Source organism: Xiphophorus hellerii, chromosome 16, assembly GCF_003331165.1.
Source record: "Xiphophorus hellerii strain 12219 chromosome 16, Xiphophorus_hellerii-4.1, whole genome shotgun sequence".
Taxonomy (NCBI): domain Eukaryota; kingdom Metazoa; phylum Chordata; class Actinopteri; order Cyprinodontiformes; family Poeciliidae; genus Xiphophorus; species Xiphophorus hellerii.
The window spans coordinates 24113269-24141256 of NC_045687.1; the positions used below are offsets into that span (position 1 = coordinate 24113269).

At 43.0% G+C, this 27988-nt stretch overlaps 2 protein-coding genes and 1 pseudogene across 5 annotated transcripts; all 3 read right to left on the reverse strand.

The window, feature by feature from the left end:
* Positions 1-1794: 1794 nt before the first annotated feature.
* On the reverse strand, positions 1795-18154 carry wipi1 (WD repeat domain, phosphoinositide interacting 1). 3 transcript variants are annotated; one of them, XM_032588115.1, is made up of 13 exons: positions 18136-18154; positions 13900-13982; positions 12900-13069; positions 10484-10580; positions 10148-10245; positions 9092-9184; positions 8548-8618; positions 6700-6807; positions 5804-5968; positions 5468-5575; positions 5194-5336; positions 2783-2883; positions 1795-2432 (listed from the first exon to the last, which is right to left on the reverse strand). In XM_032588115.1, the coding sequence occupies exons 3-13, from the start codon at positions 13044-13046 to the stop codon at positions 2391-2393; spliced, it is 1173 nt and encodes a 390-aa protein (XP_032444006.1). In that variant the 5' UTR covers positions 13047-13069; positions 13900-13982; positions 18136-18154; the 3' UTR covers positions 1795-2390. The 3 variants fall into 3 exon arrangements, with proteins under 3 accessions (XP_032444006.1, XP_032444004.1, XP_032444005.1); XM_032588113.1 differs by lacking the exon at positions 18136-18154 and adding an exon at positions 16271-16601; XM_032588114.1 differs by lacking the exon at positions 18136-18154 and adding an exon at positions 16271-16601 and having other exon boundaries at positions 2730-2883.
* Positions 16939-19428, reverse strand: LOC116735943 (E3 ubiquitin-protein ligase TRIM39-like; annotated as a pseudogene).
* A 338-nt stretch (positions 19429-19766) lies between these two features.
* On the reverse strand, positions 19767-27905 carry rrn3 (RRN3 homolog, RNA polymerase I transcription factor). Of its 2 annotated transcripts, none has more exons than XM_032588104.1 (17): positions 27607-27702; positions 27391-27447; positions 27223-27312; positions 26978-27107; positions 26836-26895; positions 26690-26756; positions 26442-26511; positions 26273-26371; positions 25776-25850; positions 25107-25230; positions 23980-24110; positions 23764-23894; positions 23021-23208; positions 22821-22929; positions 22335-22487; positions 21367-21451; positions 19767-20194 (listed from the first exon to the last, which is right to left on the reverse strand). In XM_032588104.1, the coding sequence occupies exons 1-17, from the start codon at positions 27700-27702 to the stop codon at positions 20039-20041; spliced, it is 1821 nt and encodes a 606-aa protein (XP_032443995.1). In that variant the 3' UTR covers positions 19767-20038. The 2 variants fall into 2 exon arrangements, 1 of the variants encoding a protein (XP_032443995.1); XR_004342459.1 differs by having other exon boundaries at positions 20131-20194; positions 22865-22929; positions 27607-27905.
* Between the last annotated feature and the right edge of the window lie 83 nt (positions 27906-27988).

The window sequence follows — 27988 nt, forward strand, 5'->3', positions numbered from 1 at the left end:
TCTTCACCAGAGATATCCCCAACTCCCCAAAGATATTTGATTTCATTCTGTGCTGCATGTTGCACGTTTCTTCTGTCAAGTTGTGTGTGAAAATCCGGCACGGGTTGTACTGTATCAAAATTCACCCCAGAGGTGGAGGTGGCTTTCACCTCCAAAAGAAAGAAGAGAGCGCCTCCGTACGCAGCAGAAAGTCGGGTTTCTTCTCACTCATCCTCTGCTGCAAAGATCTTTGTTTCTCAGACTCTAAAAATGTTGGAGGTTTTAGAATAGAAACCAAACAGCCTGTGTGTATTGTCCCGCAAAGAGGAAATGCAGCAGCAACAGATTATCAGGTTCACACAAAAAGTTCCTTAAATGTTGCAAAACAATATATAAGGAAATAAGATTAGAAATAATAATAATATACTGTACAAGACAATAACAGAAAATATTGTGCAGTTATTACAAATGGACGTATAGGACTCATGAACCAAGAGATTTGCAAATGGGTTGGATCACTTTTTCAAAAATGTACATAATGTCCATGTGTATTAAACAATGAAAAAGACAATGACAAGTTTACAGTGCAGTATGTCGGTGCAGAAGAACAGATGTTATTTTTAAAAAATGAGTAAAAAAACAGAGCTACTGTTTGCCTTCTATCCCAGCATGCTGTCTGTCCAGTTGGATGGATTCAGCCAACAACAATGGCTTCCTCAACCACAAATTTGTGTGAAGTTGCGCAACTTCATCACCAGCTCTGACTTCGTAGGCTGTGGTTTAATAGTTGCTCAAGCATCGCAGGTTGTGTCAGGACCTGGTAGCTTTCAGTTGAAAGCAGCAAAGCAGAAATGAGAACATGTCAGCCATAAAAGCAGTGGACTTTAGAGCTGCTGGAGCACTGAGAGGATTCAGCAGATAGAAACAGCTTACCAATCAAAGTGCCAAGTCTGGTCTGACTGGGAAAGTTCTGTGTGGAAGAAGAATATCCTATAAAACGTCCGTAGGGGAAATGTCTGTAATTAGGCGAGACTTCAGCCACACCCTGGAGAACACGACGCAGACAGAAACCAGAACCAGTCTGCAACATGTTTATAGCCAGTAGGACAAATAGTAACAGGTAGTGGATTCTGACTGGACTCCACTGATGTCTTTGTGTTGTGTTTAACATGACCTGGTACCATTCTTTCCAAACGAGTAATAGTTGATCTTTATGTGCACATATGCCAGAAACTACAAATTTAAAGAACCGGTGCCGCTGCAATCAAAAGCCTGCACAATACTTTGCCCCACTACAGATAACAGGGACTGGGCAAAGCTAATTAGTTTAAACGCGTCACAAATGTCCAACCTCTGCCTGTATTACCAGAGGAAAAACAACTTCTTTTTTTTTTTTTAGTTTATTCTTAAAAATGGGGCATCTTTAAAAGTAAAAATGTGCCTGTGAAAAGTATTCACCCACTGTTTGATATTTACCGTTTTGTTACTTTTAGAAATCAATCATGATCAACAAAAATTTCCCTTTATTAAACAAAAAAGACTTTTAATGTCAAAGTGAACAATGTAAATATCCAATCACTGTATGTTTACATTATACAGTAAACATGTAGTTTACTGTATAATGTATGAGGGACAGTTCTTACCAGGAGTGACAGATCTGTCCCTCTTTCTGCTAAGATATTGACTGTTTTTAGGTAATCCATAAAAGCCCATTTAAAAGAAAACATTTGGAAAAGAGACAAAGTTCCTTTTAAAAGTCACAATTATCCACAAGCTGATGAATTCAGTTTTATAAACACAAAACAGGACAACTAGTTTGCTTTGCATAGTTTCAGTCGTCTATTAGTTTATTATTTAGTTTCTTCTTTTTCTTTTTTTTTTGGTCTTGTGCAATTAGTAAAATACATTTTACTTTTACAAAACAAATATGAGGCACAACGAAACATACAGTACTTATCCGCCGTCTGAAGGTCCTCCAGCAGGCATACACAGAAACACTGAATGCATTCGATGAGACGGAACACTATTTACAATACAAACGTGATATGTAAACTGAAATGATAAGGCAAAACTAATTCTGCTACACTAATGCATGTCATCTGTATATTTGACAAGTAAGGATAAAATCAAAGTTGTGGTTATATTTCCTACCAAACATGCATCTCATGTTTCCAGCAAAGTCAGACGTGTTGGTCATTCAGCATTCCAAACTCTATCCAAGCCTTTTGTTTTCAACTGGTATTCCAGAGTAAACACTTTCATTCTCAGATGAAATGACATCTCCGATTTGTTTTCCTTGCTGCGTGGCCTTCGGGTGTTTCCCTCTTTTCATGCTGGAACTCTGAGAACGGATTTCTTCCGTTCACCTCGCCGGCTGACGCCTGTCCGTCTCTCTCAGTTCCTCTCCACACTCAGCCCTGGCCATCTCCAGTCCCGCTGCGGCAAGAACGGATCTACAAAAAAAACACGCAAACACTTGTTGGTTTTGTCTGCATGTGCACGGCTCTGAACTCTTCAGGAAACACGAATGAGCTTTGCACATCCGATACATGAATAATCGCATAAAACATGTTCAGTGGAAACTAGAATGATGCATTCATGAGAACATTCGATGCTAGTGACGTGGCACACTTTTCAGAGACTAGTTCACTAGTTGTCATTACTTTGTTACTAGAAATTAAAATCCCTTTTCTTAAAAGCTTTGGCTCTGAACTCTTCAGGAAGTTGCGTAAAGGTTAGATATTTCTTACAATCTGCTGCAGTGAGAGTCTACGGCTGATAGTCAGCACTTCTGGTTGCTCACAGGAGGGAACTCGTTCTCGTCGTCCAGACACACCGGCCCCACAGCAAACTCGTGCTCAGGAATCACGTCCCCCTGTTTCGCCCCGCCGTCTTCAGAGTAGCCTGCAGGTTGGAGGAGACAGAGGAATCGTTAACGCTTTCCAGATCCCCAGAACTTAAGACCTCACAACCATGCTGTCCCGCATTCGCCGCAAAATGGCCGCTGTTTGTGTTGTGGCCACGTGTCTGGAAGCCGCTTGGCTGCTTTGACAGGAAGTAAGTTCATCCTGTAACAAGTTTAGAAATGAAGAAGAATTCGTAGAACATTGGAAACAAATTAATTCCCCTCACACCTTTCACTGTTTGATGAATTACAACAAGGTTTAGTATTTTTGATTTTATGTGATAGACCAAAAATAAAGGAATGAATCATGGTGAAGGAGATGGAAAAGAAGTGATGTTTCTCAAAGTTCTTTGCAAACAAGAATCTGAAAAGTGCTGCATTCATTGGTATGTCAAGCCGCCTTTCGCTGCAGGGTTCTGAGAGTAGCAGCTGAAACAGCTGGAGCTCAGTCAGGTTGGATGGAGAACATGCATGAGCATCAGTTTCAAGTCTGGGCATTGATCTTCAGCTTGATTTAGGTCTGGGCTTTGACTAGGTCTGCAATCTTTATAATTGAAAGAACAGTTTGGCCCTCAGCCCGGTAAAATAAAACTTGTTTAGGGCTGAAAATGCTACATGATCTTTTGAAAAAAAAAGAAAAATAGACTGCTTATAATTTTTGAGAAATATCTACATCAGAAAATGTAGGGAAAGAAAATCATCATTTTATTTCAATTTTTAGGTTTTAATCAAAGACGAAACATTTTTTGCAAAAAAGTGGGAGGATATGTCTTCTTCTATGGGACGTTCATATTTGTAGAAAATGCTAAAAGAATTATTCATGTGCTCTAAGGTTTATATATTCATATCTAAAGTCAAATCTCTTGTTTGGGCACACAACGTTGGCATATGAAGCAGATTCTGAAAAAGCGCATTAACGATAAAAACAAAGATCTAAAATAAATTTCTGGTTCTTTTGTGGATATTTAGTGCATATCATTTCATCAAAAAATAAGAAAACCTGCATTTATTGTTGTATCTTTATTTCAATACATCAGTTTGTTCTTTATTACTTTTTGCCATACCAGGGCAGGTATAACAACAATTCATCTTTCCTCTTCAAGTAATCAGCACTGCCGGATTTCAGAGAGTAAAAAATGTATATATATATATATATATATATATATATATATATATATATATATATATATATATATATATATATATATGTATATTTTAAATCTGTCTATAGAGGATGGTGTGAAGGATCTCCTTAGTATTTACTATTGATTCTTTTTCTTCTGGGTTTCTTGGGAGACTCAAACAGAGGCTTCCTGCTCACATGACCTCTGATGCTACTTGTGTTACTTGCTGCCATGTGATATGATGATAACCATGGCAATGAGAGCGATACTGCATGCATAAACAACAGATTGAGCTTTTTTTTCTTCCAAAAACAAACCATTGTCCAGAGAATATGATCCCAAATCTCCAACCACTTAAACAAACATGGGTGTGGGAAAGGAAGGAAGAGATCTCAGAGCTTTTAGCCGATAGAGGTCAAAAATATTAGACAGATTTCTGTAAAGAAGCTGATTTGTGATTCAGACTCATCGTCTCTGCATCGCTGCAGACTGTGTGCGATGCCTTCTGCTCAGCTTTAGACTCTCTCCATGAACCCCGGTCATTGCAAGAAATATCAAAGAAACCGTTTCTGCACAACACTTCTGACTCCTGAGCAGTTTTCCAATTGCTGCAAAGAAAGTAAAACGCTGGATTGAAGACGCACCGGTTGGACTTTTTGAGCCAATTTCTAATCTCCAGTTTCAATAAGGCTTTGTCCAGAAACCACCAGACGTTTAGTCTGACTTTTACTTCAGGACCATAACAAAGGCAGACATGAGAACAGCTGGCAGCATTCGTCCAATCTTCCTAAACCGTCATTAATTATTCATATCAGGTGAGGTCATGTGTGAGAGAGCTGTTACTGGAAGACAGTTTTACTAGTTGACATCAAAGACAAAATGATTACGACGTCAACAGATAGCGATTAGCACGATTAGCAAGGAAAGCATTACTAATGTGGCAACTAGTGAGCTAAGACACGCCCCCTGGCTCTGATTGGCTGTTTTTTGGTCGGCACATGTATAGCTCAGGGAAGAGGTGGAGGAGATGGAGCTGTTCACAGATTATCTGTCTCATAAACTGTAACAATATGGTGACAGTTTCAACAAATATGGAAAAACATCATTTTGTAAGAGTTACATACTACAAGGTTTAAAGCTGAGGTAGGCAATGGTCCTTAACTAGTACAGTGGGTTACCACTAACCAGTGAGGGTTGCAGTAGCATGACCAGAAGCTGGTAAGGCAGCAGTTTCTGCATAAGATGGAGAGGAGTGTGTTTCCTGTGTGAGCTGCCCCCCCTCTGACTTCATCTCTCCACTGTGCGTTTCATCATCAACACCAACGAGCCTAAAACACACACACATACACACACACACACACACACAAAGGAGGAAACCATCACAAGAAAGAAGTAACTACACATTAATGTCATCAGAGTGTGGTGTATGTGGTTGGATGGATTTTTCTATCAGCCTCACCTGTGTTTGTAAGCCAACTGGCACTCGCCTCCATCCTGTGGATCCACGTTATAGATGAAGAGCTGGCCGTCGGCGGTGGCCACCAGCAGCCGCAGGAGCCCCTGGATCCTGAAACATCACCATCACTTTCCATCCAAGACCCCACACAAAAGGAGCAGCGGAAGCTAAGTACTAATGATTGTTCACTTCTTGCAGAAAACATTGTTTCACAAATTCCAAACTGGTCTGAAATATGGCCGTCGTGTAGCTTATGACACGCTAGTCAGAATTACGCATGTCTTCGGCGCTCACAAACACGGTTGTGTTGGAGACGGTGAGGAAGAGAGAGTAGCTTACGTGACTAAGGTGCAAACGTTCCTCTGACCAGATGAGAGGAGGTGAACGGTAGCGAAAGCCCGGTCCTGGCTCATCATGCCAGAAACCGGAGCAGGGAGGTAGCTGCTGGCTGCAGAGAACATCTTCCCCATGTAGGCTGTCCAGGTAGCCGCCTCGTCCTCTGCACTGGAGAGAGAGAGAAGGACGACAGTTAGAGGTCTTGTAACATATCCACTGTGTTTGTTTTCTTTTGAATAAATACATTAAAGAGTAAATATATCATACTACACACATTGTGTCCTAAAAAAATCATACTGTTATTTGATTATTTTGACCATTTCTCATTTTCTGCAAATAAATACTCAACTTTTGTTCATAAAATAAAAGAATAATGTTGATTTTACTCAAACATATATAGATTTGTACGTATAAAGAGTAAAATCAGAGAAACGAGTCATTTTAAGTGGTCTCTATTTTTTCCAGAGCTATATTATTTTTTGGCTTTTTGTCTGTTTTCTGAACAGGAAGCCTTTTCTCTCTGCTGTTTCTACATGTTCAGTTTTTCCTGCTGAATCTGTTGGCGTCCTCACATGACATTTTTTTTCTGCTGTGCGATCAGCTAAGCTAAGTGTATGGCATTCTAATGAGGTCTGAAGTGCATAAAATTGGAACTGAATGTGTCTTTGTTATTGGTGGATATTGGAATGAATTGCATTTGAACAGAAATGGCTTTTATAGCACCAGATATGAACTGCAGCTGCTTGTCTTGCATTGTGCTGCGTAAATAATCTAAACTGAATGATGGGCACGACTAAAGCTCACAGACAGAGACAAATGTTCATTTATAAATCTGGGCTACATTGTGGAAGCTAACAGTTTCCCAGTATTTAGTCTGTTTAGTCTCTCTGGAGGCTCACCTTGGTCCCAGTTGTTCCAGTTTAAAGATGTGAACAGTCTCTGTGTTGCTGGAGGCACAGAGGAACTGGGCATCCGAACTGAAGGATAAGGAGCTTATGTTGACATACCTGCAGACAAAATGGATGATTAACGGAGCGCTGGGGGAGCAGCTGTTAGGGAGGAAAAACTCCCAGGTAAGATTCCCAGTCTCTGGTCAGTCACTGCACGTCTTCCCTTTCTCTCCCCCCCCTCCCCCATTTCCTGTCAATGTATTGATCAATAAATTTCAAAACATCTTCTTAAAAAAGTGGATGATTAACTTGTTTCATGGATTTACTGGCTGAGCATTATGAGGTTCCCAATATCCTAAGCTGTCTGGTGTCTCAGCCCACATGAATCATCTGACACCAGGTGACTGGACATCAGTGGTCAGGGGGCAACAAAAGCTTCGCGTCAACAAAGTACCACGAGAACGCAGATGTTTGGGTTGCTGTAGAGAAAAGCCTCCCCACAGTATGATTCTGACTCCACCGTGTTTCATGCTGGGGATGTTGTGTTCAGTGCTGTCATTATGTAGGCCAAACACTTTTACCTAATGAAAATCTTTTATATTTCGAGACAAGTAGTTCATACAATTTAGATTTTAAAAAACATAAAATAAAACAAATCATCAAGTATAAAAAAAAGCCACATCCATCACAAAACAGGCAATTATTCCAGTATTTAACAAAGCTAGGAGTATATTTAATATCACTACATGTTGCAGCTGCAGCTCTTATTAAGTCAAGCGGCACAGAAATTTATACATGAAGTTCCTCAGCAAAGCATGAAAAGTTGGTTGTTGCTCCTGACAAACATTTTTGTGTTGGAAATCTGAGAAGGATTCTAAAAGTGTCCTGATTGGCTACTTCCAGTTTACTATCCATAGCATTACTATGGTTACAGCACAGAGGAGCCAAATGAAACCAGGTGCAGTAAGTTCAAAACAGGACATTTTAACCTCAACTGGACACATGAGTCATTTATGTACCAACACATTACAACATACAACACTGTCACTTTGTGTCATCATCATCACAGAGATCACTCCTCAGAACATGACCCAGATAATTCACATTGTTCACCAAACTCAAAACCTGATTTGTTAAATAAAAAGAAGGAATACCCAACTTCTTAGTTGTAGTTGTAGAAATGAGCAGCATGTTTAATTCTTCTTAGAATTAAACATGATTCAACAAGATTCTCTCCCTGATCCAAGCCTGGGCTCATGCTTTCCGAAACGAACCCAAATACAAGGTGGTTCAAGACACCTATCAGATCTTAAACGTGGAAGGTCATGTATTTCCACTTAATTTTTCTTCTGAGAAGAATTAATTCTAATTAAAATCACTATTGAACATTAATATCACATCTCTTGTTTGTGGAAAAACACTTCAGTCTTTCCTGGTTTATAATGATCACTTTGTTCTAGATATCCACCTAATAAACTACTGAACTAAAGTATTAAACAGTGCTGAAGCATCAATCATACTTTCACAGAAAACGAAAAAGAATTCATTCTAATTCTTCTTACAATTAAACATGATGTCAAATTGGACACTAATTCTAGCAGAGACCCTGAGTAACTGCTGCCGGGACCAGAACATCTGTGTTCATACAAAATCACCATTGAACATTAATGAAGTCCACCACCATCATCATCATCATCATCATCATTTCTCAGCAGTTCTGTTTATCATCCTCCACTCAGTACTTTGCTCTGGAGCTGGATTGTTGCTGGTCATCATAAGGCTTTCTTGTTCATTCAGCAGCATAAGGAAATGATTTTAGCACTATGTGCATCTTAAATGATGTGTAACAGCGCTGACCTCTTCATGCCTCTGCGGAACTCAAATAGACGCTCGCCTTCAGGAACAGAGAAGACCCGGATCACAGTCCCCTGCAGACAGACAGACAGCCGCTAAGCTGGTCATTTTCATTTCTTTTTTTTTAAACACAATGTTAGCTAATGTTTCAATAAGGGTGCAGAAAAGCAGAAACATTCATAATTTCTACCATATATTTTGGCAATATGAAAACTGCACCTGCTTCGCTACAATATTTGGCAGGGTTCTGCTGTATTCCACTGGGATTTGGATTCACATTCTGGTCTTTGGGGTTTCTATGTTTGTTTGTTTTTTTGTTCCAATTTTATTAAGCTTTTGCTGTTCTGAAAATGGAGTATGTCAGATGAGGAAAGTTTCGAAACGTCAGAAGACGGTGGGAACCATGAAAGGTGATGAGGTCACAATGACAACGAGGGCTTATTGTTAAATGGGTGTAGAGGTGAGCTCCCTCCACGCTCAGGATGAGTACAAATCTCCACCGTCTACCTCAAAGAGCTGAATGTGGTGCTAGTGTGATTAGTCTCACCTTCACTGAGGCGCTGGCGAGTTTAGTGGCTGAGGCGTTGAAGGCGAGCGCTGCCAGCGGACTGTCATGGGCCGGGATGGTGGCCACTGTGCTCTGAAATGAAACCGGCCGTTACGTCTCAGGAACGACAAGAGATCCTTGTGCTTTTTGAATTCACACAAACTTGTTTGAAAAGGTTTTTTAAAAAAACCCCAGAAAACAAAGCTGCTGTATAATGTAGCATCAGAATTTTACGCCGAAATTGTTTAGAAAAATCCAGCCTTTAATTTAATGATTTTAATGAACATTTTCTCAGTCATCCCATGTCCAGAATTTGTTTTGTTTTTGCAACTGTATGTTTCCTTTTATAATCAGTTAGAACAAACTGTTACAAATACAACAATCATTCAGATAAAATAAATGTCAGCAGCAATCCAAGCAAGACCTCCATTATCCTATTTGCTTCCACTCAATCACGATTATCGTAGCTTCTTTGTGGCTGTTCTGAATAACGTCCAGCGAACAGAGGACGAGGTGGTGAGCCTTCAGAAAACCTCTCTGTTGTACTTTCCAGGAATGGACTTGCAGGGCCTGTTTGGTTTCCCGCTGTCTGTTATCTTACAGTAACAGGAACGCTCTGCTAGATTTACACCGGCTCCAGGAGGAGCGGCCGCGGGACAAAAGGCTTCAGGTCACAGAACAAACATCACTCAGTAAACTGTTGCAGACAAACACGTATCTAAGCACAGAGGGAACTCAAGATGAGTTGGAGCAAAACATGCTAACCCCACTAACAGCGCTAGCTGGATGCTTGATGGTAGATGTTAAGGCCAGGTTGAAATGTCTCACTGATAATCATGAAAGAGTTCAAGTTTTACACCAATTCTTCGCTCAAATAATTATGACTCCTGATGGCAGGAAGGCTACAAAAGAAAATGACCTGAATATTGTTCATTTCAGCTCTTTACAAAAACTGGAGATCAGAAATCAATCACAAATCCAGCTATGATTGCTAAATGTTTAGTGAATCCCTGAGCACAACATTTAGCATAGGTTCTACGCTGACATGGCTCTTACCAAACTGTTGGTGTCATGTACAACGATGTCCCCAGACGTGACGCTGCCAGGATACGCCAGGTAGGAGCTGGACTGATTGGTGGACAGAGCGCAGAGACCTGCAGGAGGTCAGGACATTTCCAAACATCGTTTCATTTCACACAGTGCTGAAAAGCTGATAAAGTTTACGCTTCAAAATGTGAATAAAAGTGCAAAGGTAAATCAGATTAAAATTCTAATGAGCGGAGATGTGGAGAGTAATTTTCAGTTTGTCTTTCTGTGAGCTCCTTTCTGCCAAGTTGGGGAAGGATAAAGTCTAAAGAAGGAATTCAAATATTAGAAATGCTCTCCCCGTACCTGAGGGGTTGGACGGAGTGTCGAGCAGAGTCTTGAGAAGTTTCATGTCTTTAATGTTGTGGACATAAATGGACTCCTCGAGGAACACCACCAGCCTCTGTAAGACACGTCCAAGAACATCAGTGAACGTCCCCAAGGAGAGGCTCAGGTATCTGCAGCCTGTTGCTCCCAGTCAGCACATTTCCAGAAAAACCAGAGGGAGAGCGTCTCTACATTCCAGAGATTACGTTTCTGTCCACTGGGAGCCAAAAGTTCCCACTAAGAACACAAACTCTGTCCTCTTTCACCCACAGAAGCAAGAGACAATAAAAAAAGGCATCATAAATATTCACATATTATTTTCCAGCTGGTAAACAGTCTGTGTGGGACACAACAAGAGCAACAATCACATCTTCTGAATGATCTGATATTCAGACGTTGCTTCTGTTTGGGAGGCTTAGTGGCAGGATTTATTGTTTTTAGGACCCTCTCCAAACAATCATTAACAACTACTGAGAGTATGATCTGTGAACATATTTGACGTTTTTCCACAGATTCTCAGATTGGGGAATCTGCTGTGTTGTCTCCATGATGCTGTTTGTTCTCTTAAAAAAAAACAAAAAAACATCCGAGTCTAGAAACGGGACGGTTGCAGTTAGAACGACTACATCTGATGAAAAATCCCACAGCGACCACAACGCCGCCACACGCAGCTGTGGGGGGAGGAAACGGCTCTCGATAAGATCTCGAGGAAATGTGGAGTTACGGTTCATTTGTCTGCAGAGACACTGAAGCTCCTTATCTGCCTCCTGCCGGTTCGTGACGTCAGTTTTGTCCTTTAGAGATACTTCCAACAATGTGATAAGCAGATGAACAGTCTGCACACAGCCGGTCTCAAGCCGTGTAAATCATTTGCTTTTAAAGACAAACACTTATTTTAATATGCTAGTATAACAAAGTAATTATGTAAGTCTCTGAAGTGTTGATTATTTTGTATATTACGCAGAAATATTCTACTTTCCAAGAACAAGACTTTTACTTTCCTCATTGTAGGACTTTGTGCATAAGGTTTTCTTTGCCAGGCCGCCTGCAGCTCTGAGGAAAACCGTTTGACCCACTCTGGTTTGCATCTTAGTCACATTTAAGATTTTTATTGCATCTCTTCTTTTTCTTCTTCTTCTTGGCCTCCCTGGGTCTATCTCACCATGCTCAGTTAGTCAGAAGTTCTGACTGGACCAGCAGCCTGATGTTCAGGTCTAGTCCCTCTATTGTATAACTTATAAAATGACTTTTTATGACTAACCCTGTCAATCAAAAGTCTTTGGAGCATCAGTAAAACACATTAAAGTTGTGGAATTGTACAAATCTGGGACAGACTGGCGACCTGTCCAGGTTGTAACGCCTCTCGCCCGAAACGTTTGCTGGAGATAGGCACCTGCACTCATCCTGACCCCACCAGGGACAAGGGTGTACAGAAAATGGATGCATGGATGGAATTGTACAAATTATACAAATCTAAAACATATATCTGAGACATGATTTGATTTAAAGTAAACATGGTTATCAGAAGTAAGGAGAAAATGTTCTATCTTATTGAATAATCCTCTCCAGGACCTTGGATAGCACACTGGCTAAAGCCATGGACTGATAACTGTCCTTATTTATCTTGCCAGCTTTATGTTATAATAGGCACTAACAGCTAAAACTCCAGTGAAACACAAAGCAAGCAAAGGGAGATGGAGAATCTTTTTTTTTTCCTTTTTTTTTTCTCCGAAGAGTTTTTGCGGCGCTAGTGGCTCGTATTTTTTCGACAGTAGGCAGACAGGAAGGAGGGTGAGGAGAGGGGGGAAAACATGCGGCAAAGGTCGTCGGGACCGGGAGTTGAACCCGCGACATCCGCGTCGAGGACTAAGGCCTCCAAACGTGGGGCGTGCTAACCCTCTGCGCCACCACAGCACGCCCGAGGAGCTTGAGAATCTTAAGTGATCTGCAGAAACCTCATCCATACCACCATCCTTATTGTTCTTTAGGCTCAAGACAGCATTATAAAGTTCTTGAACATAAACTTTCACATCAATCACATCCCAGAGCATTTGCTCTTCACTCGCTCTCTGGTTACAATAAGCGACAAAATAGAGCTGGAGGATATTAAACAAAAGCTAAAAAAAAAACAAAAAACAGGGGAGGTTACACGGCTTATTAGAAATGAAAGCAGTGAAATTTTAATTAAAATAATACATTGGGTAAAGAACGTACCCAACTCTAAATGTTCTTCTTCTTGTTCATTAAATGCATCAAAGCTAAGAACTCCCAATACTTTTAGTGTATAAAAGCATCAACCGACACTTTGACGGACTTTTTTTGAGTTATTTTAAACACGACACATGCGCTCTGTCTTCGACTGACAGAGACCAGGAGCTGAAACGGTGCGAGTCACCTGTCTGTTGAGCTTGACGGAAAGGATGCTGCTGGGGTAGCTGTAGTTACAAATCTCCGTCCCTTTCTTGAAGTGATAGATGTTCATCCGCTGCGGCATGGCAGCACTCACCACCACCACCAGACTGCTGGAGAACAGACGCTCCATGATGTAGACGTCTGGAGTGTTCGCTGGAAAACGACACAGAGCAGAGATCTTCTTTCACGATCTATCAGGCGTAACCAGAGGAGGCGATAACATCCACAACAAGAAACCATCGGCCAGACGGCTAGAGCCTGAGAACTTTATGGTTTAGGTGAAAATATGTATGACATAACCTCGTTAGGAATATTTTGTAGCTTTAGTTTAAAAAAGTGTATTAAATGATATCTGTAGCAATGCACTGAGGAATCATTTGGTGACAGAAACATGGATTTATAGCTTGATTGTCATGGATGACTTGGCTTGCCATTATGGAGGCTGGATCTTAAGTTTAAAGCTGCAGTATGTAGTTTTTATTAAAAAAAATATGTTTTTTACATATTTGTTACATTTGTCATTTTGTCGTGACAGTGTCATATAAAGCAGATCATCTGTTAAAAGAACCGAGCTCCTCTGCCTTCTCTCAGTCCTCCCAGTACAACTGCAGAAATACACAGTCAGCAGCAACCAATCAGAGCCAGGAGGAGAGTCTTAGGACTGTCAATCACCCTCATTTACATGCCGCTCATACCCTACCTCTGCTACGCTACAGGTGGCTCACCGAACAGCGTGCCATATGAATGCTAAGGCTAGTTAGCATAGCTCCCGATGGTGGCAGATAAACGGTTTTTCCTGGAGCTGTAAGTTGTTTCTCCGCCATTAGCACATTGAGCAGCGCATACACAAGCACGGACGGACCTGTAGCAACCAGACAGATGTGCCTTTACCGGACACAGTGCACAGCTGTTTGATTTGAAATAGCAAACTGAGCGTTAACCAGGGAGAGAAGTTTAGTCCAAACTGAGGATGGGTTACTGACCGCTCTCATGGATGCAGTCCAGTTTTTCCACCGAGGTCAGAGAGAAAAGCTGGTAGCCACTCCTTGTTCCCAAGGCCAGTGACCTGCAACACACACAGCAAACACACACAGTTAGACATCCAAACTGGTTCAAGCTTTTCTGTCTGACCATCACAAAAGCAATTGTGTGTAGCTTATCAAACTCTAAAAGGATTTTAACTGGGAACTGTGTGCATAACGCTAGATCATTTCTCCTTTGAAGGAGGTGTGTTTTCCAGGGACATTTTATAACACAGTTAAGTAACTACATATAAATCAAATATGACTTAAAAGAAATACAACGCCTTGAAATTGGGCCTCTGTCTCTTAAAACAAAAACAAAACTCCTGCTCTTTCTGAAACCCCACCTTCAAGATGTCATCATCACATCTCTTTAACAACTTTTCTACCAGCGTTGCTCTGAGAAGTAGCTCCTATAATGAGCTCAGCAAAGGTGCAGTTCCACCAGGCGTTTGCTAATTGCTGCTGGCTAGTCTGAAGGAGCAGAGTGGGGAAGTCACGGGCGAAAGGTGCTTGAAAACTGCAGCCCTGAGGAGGAGCTGCGCCTCGAAGGGTGAGTGCAACCATTCAGGCATTTTGCACAGCTGAATGGTTGCCATGGAGATTAAAGGATTTCTCAAACATGCAACACTCTAGGTTTGTTTTTGATGAGAGAATAACATTATAACATGATGTAAAGCTCAAAAGACTTGATTGTACATAATTTGACAGCTCAGACCTTATAGAGAGGAATTGGTGCACTATGATAGGAAGATCTGACTATTTAATAACTATAACTGCAAGCTAAGAGCAAACTGCTCTTTCAAGAAACATGAGATTGTTAATATTATATAATACTAATTATACATCTTAATATTCCTTGTCCACAGATTAGCCTTGGAACATTAGGGTTGATGTTTTACCAAACTGAGCATAAGAAACCATCATCTGGTCCTTTCCAGTTCTAAATGCCGTATCTGATCCAAACATAAGGGAGTTAAACAGGTTCTATGTGTCTGTTCATGGGAGCTGGCATAAACTGGGCTGGTAATCAACTCCAGCCCAGCTTACAGCAGCAGCTTCATAATGCTGACTCATGATTACTGCACTCTGTCTACATCAGGTAACTACACTAACAGCCTTATGATGTGGTGACTGGTGAGCCACCATTTTGCTGCCAAAACAGCCTGAATTCATCAAAGTTTGAATCAAAAGATGCAGTGGATGGTATTGGTTCTGGAAGCCATTAGGTTAGGTTTCCAATGGTCAGACTCAGAAACATCCTACATACGAAGGGGCGGAGCCAGAGAGCCAAGCTTTTGGTTGGTCCCATGGAGAGAAGTGACCAGTAGAGTGTCCCATTGGAATAAGCAATTCCCCTCCAAAACAGTAGGTGGCAGAAGTGATGTATGCTTTGACAGAATATATTTATCCAAAGTGGCTCTGGGGCTGATCAGTCACTGGCTGCCCTATGAATATTTTTTCTGGCTCCGCCCCTGCACAGATAATCCATTGGATTAAAATCCAGAGACCTTTTCTCCCCAGCCAGAAAGGAACAACGTTTCTATAACACGTACACAGTCTGTAACATAGCATTGGCTAAAGCTGTGGGATTTTAGGAAAACGCAATAATTTGCCACATTATAGAATATTCCGGTAAATTATATTATTAACCCACATGTTCTAAGAACTTTCTTTAATTCCCTTCAGATCACTGAGCCCAGCCATTCCCAGAGTTTCTGAATTTGCTCTCTAAGCTCCATATCAGACAGTGAAGTAGCATGTAGCCGCCATACTGTCCTTTGTGACTGCAATGTTGCACATATTGATATTGTGATGCTGATTGCAGCTCCATGTAGTGAGCCCCATACTGAGCAGCAGCTCTGGTCCATCTCAGCCTGATGCTAGTCACACTTTCTTACCTCCACCAAAGCTCTGAGAACAAAATGTTCCCCCCCCCCAACAGCTGGGACCATCATAATGGAGAGCTGTTCATTACTGGCAGATAACAGAAGAGATTCACCTCATCTGTCAGTGGTCATAATGTTTTGCCTGTTCTGAGTACATTCTGTGGACGGGAACAACACAAATTCAGCAAACATATGGAAGGAGCTGGAGGATGTCAGAGTGTTGAGGCCCACAGCTTCTCTTCCAGTCCAAATGCGGATAAACTAACTGGTTCGGTAACTGGGACTGCTGGAATAGGTGGGTCGGAGCTACCAGCTGGTTCTAACGTCCACAAAGAGCAGAACTCGTTGGTTCTGGACAGACTTCAGCCACTCATCAGCTGAAAGCAGCTATTTCCGTGGACGGGTCTTCAGATGACTCATCCTCGCGTGAGCCGCTTGCTTACGTGGAGTCTTGGTTGAAAGAGGCGCAGCCGAACTGGCGGCGCCGGCCCGGCTCGCCCGCTCCGTCCGCGCCCTCCATCCCGCTTCCCAGCGACCTCCTTCCCCCCCTCCGAACTGGACTGGAGGCCCGGGATCCGTTTCACCGCTTCCCTCGATGTCTGCGGCGGAGGACGGCTCCAGCTCAGAGGGAAAGTGGAGCGGCAGAGGTGTGTGTGGGACAGGGGCCGGGGTGACGGCTCTCGCCGGGCGATGAACGCTCAGATTCGGTGTCGGAGCGGCTCTCTGGGTCGGACATCCAGTGCCCGGAGGAAAATAAACTGAAGCAAAAACAAGAACAGCTGACGGAACTACGTCACCCACACACCCATGGTGATTGGCTGACAGTGAACCCGCGTTGTTTGTAGTTTGACTTTGATTGGTCCAGGGTACGGTAGTAGGTTCCTATTGGCTGACGGAACTTTGTTTGCGGCGAGTTCTTTTAGTCACGTCATGCAGCCTGATGATGTTCCGTTCAGAGGAAAATATGACATTAAAAAAAGTGGTTTTCGACTAAATAAACATTTCTGAGGACTGGAACGGAATCAGAACATTAAATAAGATGGTTATTAACAATACCTCTGCAAAGTATTTCACCACCATCTTTTTCCTATTTTAGCAGGTTCTAACCAAAAATATTCATCTGGTTTATTGACACTTTACGTGGTAGGCCAACACAAAGTAGTTGTAGCTGAAAAGAAAATATGGATGGTTAAATTTTTTTACAGGAAAAAAAATAAAAATCTGAAAAGTGTGGGGTGCATTTTTAACCAGCATTAATTTACTACCAATCGCCTTCAACATAAAAAAAAACTGAACAATTGCATTACAAATCAATTGATCTCCTCTTGCTGCTGTCTAAATATCTTACAAACAGCTTACCTTGTAGCTCCAATGTGGTGGACAATGACAAAAAAATCGTTACAAATAAATCAGTTGATGTACAGGTTGACACATTTTCATGCAGGCCTAAAACTGTTTATCAATAAAACAAGAAAAATAAAAATCTTACACAAGCAGTAGAATAATTAAACTGAACTAAAAACATTGTTATCTGACTTTATAATCAATCAAAAGCTGAAAATGTGTAGAAACAGAGAACCAGAGCTGCCGCAAAGAATCTGAACTGTTCACTTCCTGTTGAGGACGATCCCAAGCTCTCCTCTCCACCAGCAGGACGTCACCTGCAGAGTCACTCAGATTCATTCTCCATCATCTTCATCACTGCAGTGATCAGCCTGATCAACAGGGCAGATGAGCAGAGGAGAAGAGTTTGTACTGCCATGATTATTACAGGGACTGACGTATGGGTAGAGTTTCTGAGTGCCATCAGAGTGGCAGCATCTACGTCATAAAAGGAGACCAGACCCTCCTCATAATCCACAAACACCCCCACCTTCTCAGGAGCAGGGTGGAGATGGAGATGGACTGAAGGCTCAGCAAAAACTTGGACTTACTAGCCACTCCTAAATCCCATTTAGTTTTTCCTTTAACCTGAAGCTCAAAGTAAAATCTGCCTGAAGAGAAACTCTGCTGTCCTAAAACACACGGACACAAGGAAAATCTCTCTGGATTATCTGGAAGATTCTTCCTCACATCTCCATGGTTCACCTGTTTTCCATCATCAGGCAGGATGAGCCAAGGGCTGAGCTGCGTCAGGATCCAGAGTCACATCCACCACAAACCTCTTCAGCTCAGCCTCCGTCAGCTTCTGCAGCTTCATCTCCCTGATCTCCTGCTCAATCTGAGCCACAGCTCTCACCACAGTCCCCTCATATGACGGGTGGACGGGTCTTCAGATGACTCATCCTCGCGTGAGCCGCTTGCTTACGTGGAGTCTTGGTTGAAAGACTCCACAGATGAATTCTGACCTCTGTCCAGGTCTTGGTGAGTGGAGCAGCTTTCAGGGAGGAAAGCTTTGGAGGAGCTGGAATTGGTCTTCAGACTGTGAGAGCTGCTTTACCTCAGAGCTCCTCCTCATCAGCTCAGAGATCTGCTGTTCCAGATCTCTGATGAAATCTTCAGCCTGTTTCTCTGTAGTTTCCTGTTTGTCTTGGATCTCCTTGATGAGCTCATTCAGGCCTCTCTCAGCAGACTCCATCAGAGTTGTGATGGAGCCAGTACAACGAGGAGAAGCAGCTTTCCTAAGTACAACGAGGAGAAGCAGCTTTCAGCATCTATGCACCACGAATTTGGAACAAACTTCCAGAAAACTGTAAAACAGCTGAAACACTGACTTCTTTTAAATCTCAACTGAAAACCCACCTGTTTAGAATTGTATTTGAAATGTAATCAATTACAAATTTATTGATGTAACTTGACTTAATGATTGATTCTATATTGCATTGTGATTCTGTGTTTGATATGATGTAAAGCACTTTGAAATGCCTTGCTGCTGAAATGTGCTATACAAATAAAATTTGATTGATTGATTGATTCTGTTTTCTCTCTGTCTGCAGCATCTTTGCCAATCTTCACCGACTCTCTGATCTCCTGGATCTTCAGTCGTCTCTCCTGGATCATCTCCTGAACTTCAGCCTTCGTCTTCCTCAGCTCTTCCTTTTTTTCTTTAGATTCTTCTCTCAGAGGAACAAACTCGTGGTCCTTGTGGTTTAAAACGGGGCAAAGCAGGCAGACGCATGTCTGGTCGGTAAAACAGAACAGCTCCAGAGGTTTATCGTGCTGCAGGCACATCCTGTCCTCCAGGTTCTCCATCGGCTCCATCAGCTGGTGTTTCTACAGACGTGAAGCGGTCAGGTGAGGCTCCAGGGGAGTCTCACCTGGAGCAGGACTTCAGGGCCTTCGGTTTGGGTCCAGTGCAGACGTCACAGGGAACCTCTCCTTGTTTGGCAACTTGTTGCTCTGAACTGCTGCTGCTGCTGACTTCGCGTCTCAACCGATCAATCATCTCAGAGAACAAAGTGTTGACTCTCAGCTGAGGTCTGGAGGCGAAGTTCTCGTTGCACAGAGGACACTTATAGGGAACATTTCCATCCCAGTGCTGAGTGATGCAGGTCTTGCAGAAGTTGTGTCCACATGCTGTGGTGACTAGATCAGTGAACACATCCAGACAGATGGAGCAAAGAAACTGATCTTTAGACTGCAGGTTGCTGCCAGTCGACATGCCTGAACTCAGAGGACAGGCCAGGGAAAACTTCCATTAAAACAAATCATTTAAACTTCCTCAGGGTTGCAGTTTTTCCACAAACCTGAATTTTTCTACCACCTTCCAGTCTACAAGAAAAAGCGAATCAGATTTCTGCTGTACTCACCAGTATCGGTCTGTTATTGAGAAGAAAGTGGAGGGCTGGTTGTGGTTAGCTGAAGTGTTCTGAGAAACCTTAGCTGTGTCTGTGGTTTAACTGAACACACAGATTTTCTCTAAGTACAGCCAAGTGCTTACCATGTGTTACCATGGTTACTTGGTGAACTGGGATGCATATGTGCCACACCAACACCTGGTACCGCTTCTTTAACTGTTTATTTAAGACATGATCTATTCATAGAAAATGTTCATAAGGTGTGTGTGAGCACTCTTGGAGTACTGTACAGTACCAAATTTTTAAAATGACCCACATCTACTTCATATTCATATTCCATCTGTGGGCGGCTGCAGCATTAAGCAGCAGAAATAAAGTCACTGTTCATGGATCCTCTGGTCTCGGCGGCGCAGAGGCGGAGCTTCTGATGAGAGCAGCCCTCTCTGCCAGGATGCGAAGGTTCACGGCGAGGGATTAAAACTTGAAGGCTGGGTGTTGGGCCGTGGGGGGGGAACCCACGCTGTTGGGGCTGCAGACGTTGGAACCGTACGAGCTGGGGGTCAGTCCAAGCACGCCGTCTCCGTGTGGCGTCTCCCCACTCAAGAAATCGTCTTCATCCTCCTTCAGGGCCTAAAACAGATGGAACAACCACCATCAGGAAAACCCAGACTCTTTTCCCGCCTTAGGTTTTTACTCTGAAAAGCCATTCTAAAGTCGCTGCCACAGAATTGCTCAAATTGAAATTACGAGAATAAATCTGCTTAATGGAAACACACCAATTTTAAAAACAACTCACGTTTTCCCACAAAGAGTTTTTGCTGGTGGTTTTTAGATTCATGTAGTGACAGCAGCTACACCAGGAGCCCAATTTGACTTTTGTCATAGGCCCCTGCTTATATGGGGATCTTAATTAACTCAATAGGTTATGATTAAAGTGAGCAATGATTTTCCTTTCAAGTTGCTGAAGTTCATAATTCTTTAAGTTGCATTGAAATACATGTATTTCGCAAAACTACAATGGAAACGCTTCTCTTTTTGCATCATATGAGTTACATGATCAACAGCTGGATGTTACTACTGGTGAAAATGACAAAGACAACAGGAAGAGGTATTAGGAGGATGACGGTTTGTTTTTGTTTTTCAGACAGTGTGCGGCTGGCTCCACCAGAGCTCTCACATCACAATTCAGAAAAGGTTGTGTGTCATTCCAACGTGTTAAATCCATAATGCTCTGTAGCCGCTCCTAAGTAGGCGGGGCTTATCGCTCCAATGCCTGAATAAGACACCAAAGTCTCCTCTGATTGGCTGATAGATGATCGCTTGAACAGATGTATGAATGCATATCATGTAACTGTTTACATTTGTCACTGCCATGATTTTTAATAACTTATCTCATGAACAAACTTATTCACTCGTGATTTCAATTTCAATTCTTACTTAATGGAAACACCGCAATTCCAAAGCTATGTTTTTTCAACATTAGCAAAATATCAGCAAAGATTTGCGCACATTTGTAAAGGAGATGCTGCCAGTGATTTTCATCAGAAGACAGAATAGTGTGATGAAGAAGAGCTGAGCAGAACAACTTTGCTGCTATGATTCTGAAAGGATTTTAAACATAAACACAGAAATCATCCAGAAATAAGATTCACATACGATGACCTTGATCCAGGAGCGGATCATAAAAACTGCGAATGAGTTGACGCCAGAGCTTTGTCACAGTTTGGAAACAGCAGTAACTTGAAGACCGGTGATAAAACAGGAAGTAAATGCATCACATTCCCGGCAGCCAATCAGCTCACCTGTTGAGCTGCTTTGGGAGGAAGCAGGTCAGTTTCTGCGAGGTCATCCCAAGCCTGATAGAGTGGTTCAATCAGCTGACCAGACCTGCACACACAGAAACCAATCCCTAACGTCAGAGACCATGTGAGCGCTGAGTTGACATGCTGACGTCTGTTCTGATTGGCTCGTCATCTTCTTTTACTCATCATTTATTGGTTGAATCGTTGCCATTTCGTTCCCTCTGGTTCTGGATGCTGACTTTTGCTCCTACATTTTTACTTTCATACAGCTGATATGCTGCGTAACCGTGGCAATAAAGCATTGTGTTTACAACTGGGGGATGCTGATTATCATCTGAAAAGCTCAAGTAATACCTGAACTATGACCCCACATCACAGAGGAATAGAAAAGGAGGCCTTGAGACTAATAGAGATTGAAAGAGTAGCGGCTAAAGCTAATGAGGTGGATTAGCAGAGCTAACACCTGATGGTGGCGCCCAGGATGTGGTACTGTGGTTAGCAATATATAGCTCACTGGATATTGAGCTGCTAGCATGTCATACACCAACAGTATTCAGTCAGAGGCTTCTTCAGATTTGGTGCAATACTGACTGTTACTGGAGATCATCCCTGCCCACAGCATCATCATCCAAAAGAAGACTTTATTTAACCCTATAAGTTAAAAAAAAGGATTTTTGAATTTTAACCAACTACAGTTTGCAATTCCAGATCTGTGCTATTGGAGCAGAGAGACCAAGGAAGATATGTTGTCACTTCCAACAGAGGAAAAAGACAGAGGAGAGGGTTTTTAGAACATTTAGTTGTGCAGAGGAAGTTCAGGAAACTGGGTGGTTCTGGCCTCTGGAGAATCAGAAAACCTGCATGAAACTGGTCCTCCTGTGTGTTCTGATATGTTCATCATCAATCTAAGGACACACTCAGTATGTAGGGAGTTCCTCCTGAAACCCTGGATTACCCAGCTAGTGTACCGTTTCAGCAGGTAGGGGTCAAAGGGGAAGAAGCTGTCCAGAGGGTTGGTGTTGGTGGTCACCCCGTCTCCTCCTGCAGAGCTGCGGACCACCGGCAGCACCTGCCTGTTGTTCCTCTCTATGATGGTGTAGCAGAAAACCACCTGGTACTTCCTGCAACACAGACACAGGAGACGATGCAGAGCTCTGCTTCTTTGGAGCTTCAGCTGAAACAGTTTGGTTTATTTTACTTCCTTATTAACTCTGCACCAGAACAGCACATTTATTTATACCGACATTTATACATACAACATATCATTGTCAAGATATCCAATCTAGAATCGTTTTCAATATCAGGACTGATACAGATATTAATATTGGATCAGTTTATCTCTAGTTGTAATGTGAGAAAATGTGAAATGATTTGAAGGTGAGGTTATGTCTGTGGAAGCTTCCACCATCCATGAATGTGAGTATGTGTGTGTGTGTGTGAGTGTGTGTGTGTACCTGGTGATGGCTGCGAACATGCTGGTGACTGAAGGCAGACATACTTTGAGTGGATTCAGCTGACACATGACCAGCCGCTCCAGGTTCAGACTTTGTAGATACTCCAACCCTGAAACCAGAGAGAGACAGAAAGAGAGCTGAGCTCCTGTTCTGAGCCTGGCAGGTAACCTCCCCCCCCTCCACCCCCCGACTGCTGTCACCTTTCTTCATGTTGGCCTCCAGCATGGCTCTGTGTCTGAACACCAGGGTGTAGAACACGGCCTGGCAGGCGGCGTAGAAGGGTCCATGCAGGCTGATGTCGCAGCACACCTGCCGGCCGCTGTTGTCCTGGCTGTCGATGTAGGCGTGGATCCAGGTGAGCAGCAGGTCCAGACACGCCCTGACGGTGCTGGGAGGACAGGAGGACAGGGAGTCAGACCCCCGCTGCAGAGCCGCCTCCGGGGCCCCCAAAGAGCATTAGCTTCTGGTCAGGGACCCCCTTTGAAGACCCACAGACTACAATGCTACAAAATACATACAGAAACCTGGTTTTCTTTTTATTCACTCCTCAATAGTTATTAAATGTGTTTAGCATAAATGCTGCCTCGTAGCTCTCATGGTATTCTGCAGCAGAGTTTTCCACAGCAGCTGTTGGATGGATCCTTCACTCTTTTTCTTGACAAACTTTTCAGTTTCCCGTTTGCTACGCTAGCTTGAGGAGCAAAGCAGCTTAAGTTTGACAGGCAGCTAACCAGAAAAATGATCACATTTCAATAAGTCAATTAAACCTTTATTTTACAATAATGATTGAAAAACAGATTAGATTTTATGATTAAAAAGAATCATAATAAATTTATGAAAAAAAATCCAATTCTTTTGTTTTTGCATTTTTTTCCCTCATCTTCCATCCAAACTCCCTAGCGCCCTCTGGTGGCCCACGCTTTGAGAAACCTTGTAGACTCACAGAACAGGGACGAACTTGGCTCGGGCCATGAAGCTCCCCAGGTATCCGGCTGCGGCCTGGCGCAGGATGGCGGGCTGCGTCGGGTTCTGCAGAACCTTCCACAGGTGATCGAGGAAGGCCTCGGCCAGAGCCTGGACCGGGGGACACAGACACGCACTGCGGCTCAGATGGAGGACGGGCAGGACGACGGCCCGTATCCCGTCCCGGCATACTGACCAGTTTGAAGCTGCAGAGGTAGAACAGCGTGTACTGCACGTGACCGGAAGCGTGAGTCGGCAGAATGAGCTTGTCGAACACACTCAGCAGGTCTTTGTAAAGCTCCTTGGTCCGTTCAGCGTGAAACGAACCTGGAAGAGACGGAGAGGTGGTCCGGTCACCTGACATGGACCTGCAGAGACTCGACTGGACTTCAGAGATGAGATGAGAGCAGAACCGTAGAGGTAAATGAAACCTGGAGGTGTAGGTGTTTTGAATTTAGCGCAGTGCCAACTCACATTTTCTAAAATGAATTTAATACATTTTAAGGCCTTAATTTTAGATAGACTCTTTAATAAAAAACCTTTTTACATTTTTGTTGAAACTGTCACTATGTTGTGACATTAAGATATGTGCAGATAATAAGAAAAAATAAATAAATAAAAGATTTAGCTGCTTCACCTTCTCCCAGTACTAACTAGAAACACCCAATCAGAACCAGGAGGCGGGTCCTAGCGCTGTCAATCAATCTCATGTGAGCGCTGATCATCCCACCTCCCTGTTGCTCTCTTTTACCATAAATGCTGTTCAACTCCTCATTGGGAGGGAGGAGAGCTAACTGGACAACAGAAACAGAGTGACTGTAGGATTTGGGTTTTAATATTAATGTTTCTTTAAAAATTCAATGTTTTAAGTGTTAAATGTATATCTCAGAGTGCTGTGTGGAAAATGGAAATCACAATTTTCCAAAGGGATTGTTAAAGTTTCTATCCATCTATAAACTGATTTTCTGTAACAATAAGTTGTTTCTCTGCCATTAGCAACATTTAGCAGCAAGTAAATGGGGGTTGATTAACAGCGCTAAGCCCCGCCTCCTGTCTCTGATTGGTTGTTTTTGGTAGGGGCATTTCTTCAGACAGCAGTAGTGGAGGAGATCAATATAGTCTCATATCACACAGTCACAACATGGTGACAGATTAAACAATATGTAATAACATTTTTTATAAGTTACATACAGCAACTTTAAGGATGCGCTGACACACAACCCCCCCGGTCACCCTTTTCATGTATTGTGTGTGTGTGTGTGTGTGTGTGTGTGTGTGTGTGTGTGTGTGTGTGTGGGGGTGTGTGTGTGTGTGTGTCAGTACCGTCCACATTGCAGACGTCTCTAATGTAAGCCATGAGAACAACCATGAGTGCGTCCAGCCTCTCAGCCACTGGGTGGGCCATTATGTTAGTCCGGTGCGGTTGGTCTGCAGTCATGTCCTCATCCTCACACACACACACACACCCACACACACACACACACACACACAGAAAATACTCACTTTTAAGTTTTCACTGCCCTTGAACTTTTGCACAGTCAGAGGGTCTTTCACCTCAGGTCATTACTAAAATTTATGTACAGTAGAGGCAGACGTTTTGAAGGCAGCTGACACACAGTCAGGCAGCAGAATAGATCCAAATCACATCTGTCTCATTGTACCGAGTTTTTATCTGGTTCAAGTCGTTAAAATCCATCAGGAAGGTAAAATATGTGACAGGATGAGAGGATTAGAAATAAAATCTATTCTCAGAATCACTGAGTTCTTCAGCTGGATCCTGAGGGACTGTTTTAGAATGTGTCAGAAAAAAAAATCAGTGATTAAAGTGTTAGTATAATGTAAATATAATGATTATTAATGAATAAGATGAGCTACTTGAAAGCGATTCTAAAGAGCTGGTAGCAATGCTCAGTTCTTCATTATGTTTTATGGTTATAGGGTTAACCCAGTGATGCTGTGGATCAGAACTGTTTCACACATGGTTCTTGTTACCATGTCAAAGAGTCCCTCCTCAGCCTGGTTCTGGTTCTCCTCTGCCTCCTCGATCTCTGCCCTCGATGCGCTGACCTGCAGCACACACAGCAGACATTCAGGTCCCACGCTCACAGCATTCACTCAGTTTTACATTTAAGATTTTTTTATATACATAATTATTTTTAGGTTTCAAAAAAAAAAAAAAAGTTGATTTTTTTTATTTGCATATTTTACTGTATTTCTAATATTGTGTAATAAAAAATTAAATGCAAAATTTGCAGAATGTGACAAAAAGATTTTTTAAAAATCCAATTAATTGTTCAAATAATCAATTAACAGGGAATTGATTATTATCGATTAATTGAAAATAATCAATTAATCTAATAACTAAATAGTCATTAGTTGCAGCTTAGAAAACCACAGAAAAGCCCTGTGACGGGCTCCCTCCCGACGTTAACCTTTGACCCCCCTCAGGTCAAACACCTTTAGCAGCCTGGCTGGGCTGCAGCACTCACATCCAATTTGAGCAGCTGCCCAACGATCAGCTCCAGCACGTCTCGACGGATGGATGGGACGTAGACGGTTAGCCTCAGCAGGTTGTGGACGTAGCATTCCTTTAAGGAGCAACAAGCCGTCAGTGGAGCTCCATGCTGCTCACTGGGAGCAGCAGCGGTGGGGTCTTACCAGAGTTCTGGGGGATTTCTGGACAAAAGGGAAGCGGTCTTGGAGGATGGGCATGAGGAAGCGACTCGTCCTAAGAGAAACCAAAAAGAGACAGGGAGTCAGGGTTTCAAAGGAACAACTGGAACAAGATGTACGTCTGGATTGTGAAATGTTTTCTGTTTTTTTGTTGGCTCGTCACCATCCTTCCAGTTAGAAACCAAAATCCAGAGCAGATAGCAAAGGAAACAAGAAGCTGGTCAGAAACCTACGAGGGAACGTATCTGATGATGAGCTGCAGCGCCTGGTGACACAGGTCAAAGTTTCTGGGGAGGTCGGCTGAAATCAAAACAAAGCCAGAGTGTCAGGCGGTTCTGAGTGCCGACAGAGAACCACAGCAGAACGCCTCAACACTCACTGTCCTCCTCGTCTTCTGAATCAGAGATATCAACTCCTCCCTCACAGATGGTCACCCGCTCTGAAAAACAGAGACACCAGTTTGTCCTTAACGGGTAGCCGTAGCATCTGACGAACAGGCGGGCCAGCGGTGAGCGGCGTACTGGGAGTGAAGTGGGACACCACCATTTTGAGGCAGGCGCATAAATACACCGTCTGCGCCGACACCAGGTTGCTGAGGAAGGCCAGGAACTCGTCCACCACGGCCTGGCTCCGGCCAACCCACGGAAGCCTCTGGGAGGGGAATCACATGAAAATCGTCAACTAATTTTGGTTTTACTTCATTTACTATGAAGTCTTATAAAGAGAAAGAGTTGCGCCAGGATCAGTAAAGCGGCTTTTCTCTTACTAAAACGGTGTAAATGAGCTGTTCATGGTCTTTGGTCAGCTGGGTCACGCAGCTCCGAAACTCCTGGAGCCAGTTGATGATCTGAGCGTCCTGTCAGAGGAGAGGAGGAACTGAGGAACAATGCTGCACATCCAGGGTCAGCTCACACACCGCGATGCTTCACTCTACCTTTATGTCCGGATCCGCCAGCTGATGCTTCAGGAGTTCATAATCGCCGCTGTCTCCCTTCAAGCAACAAGACAAAAGTTCAACAGTTCGTGTTGATGTTTTCCCACTACATCCTGAGAGTTCAGGGCGCAGCTCCGGACCGGGTTTGGGTCCATGCCTACCAGAGATGTGGGATGGGGTGCTTTTATCAGCACCGTTAAACATGTCGCTACTGACCTTTCTCAGTTTGTCCAGCGTCTCCGCCACACTGCCCCCGAACCGGACCGTTTTCACGGGCGGAGTGTTGAGGAAATCCCGGCCCTCCACCTCCATGGAGCCCCTCTGCCGTCGCTTCGTTTAATCTTTAAGTTCTTTCGCGTCGCAGTTAAATAGTGAAATAATTTCTTAAAGCATCACATTTTTACAAAAAAATAAACTCATAAACATACAAGAGCGAGGCTGAGCTCCACTTTCATAGCAGGCACACAACCGCATGTTTACATGGAGCAACGGTGTAACGCTTTTACCCTTCCTACGAGTTACACAGTTAGAAGGTTGGTTCCCTTTGGATCGACAGATAATGCGGATAATAAAAAAAAGGTTGCAAATTCATTTTGTT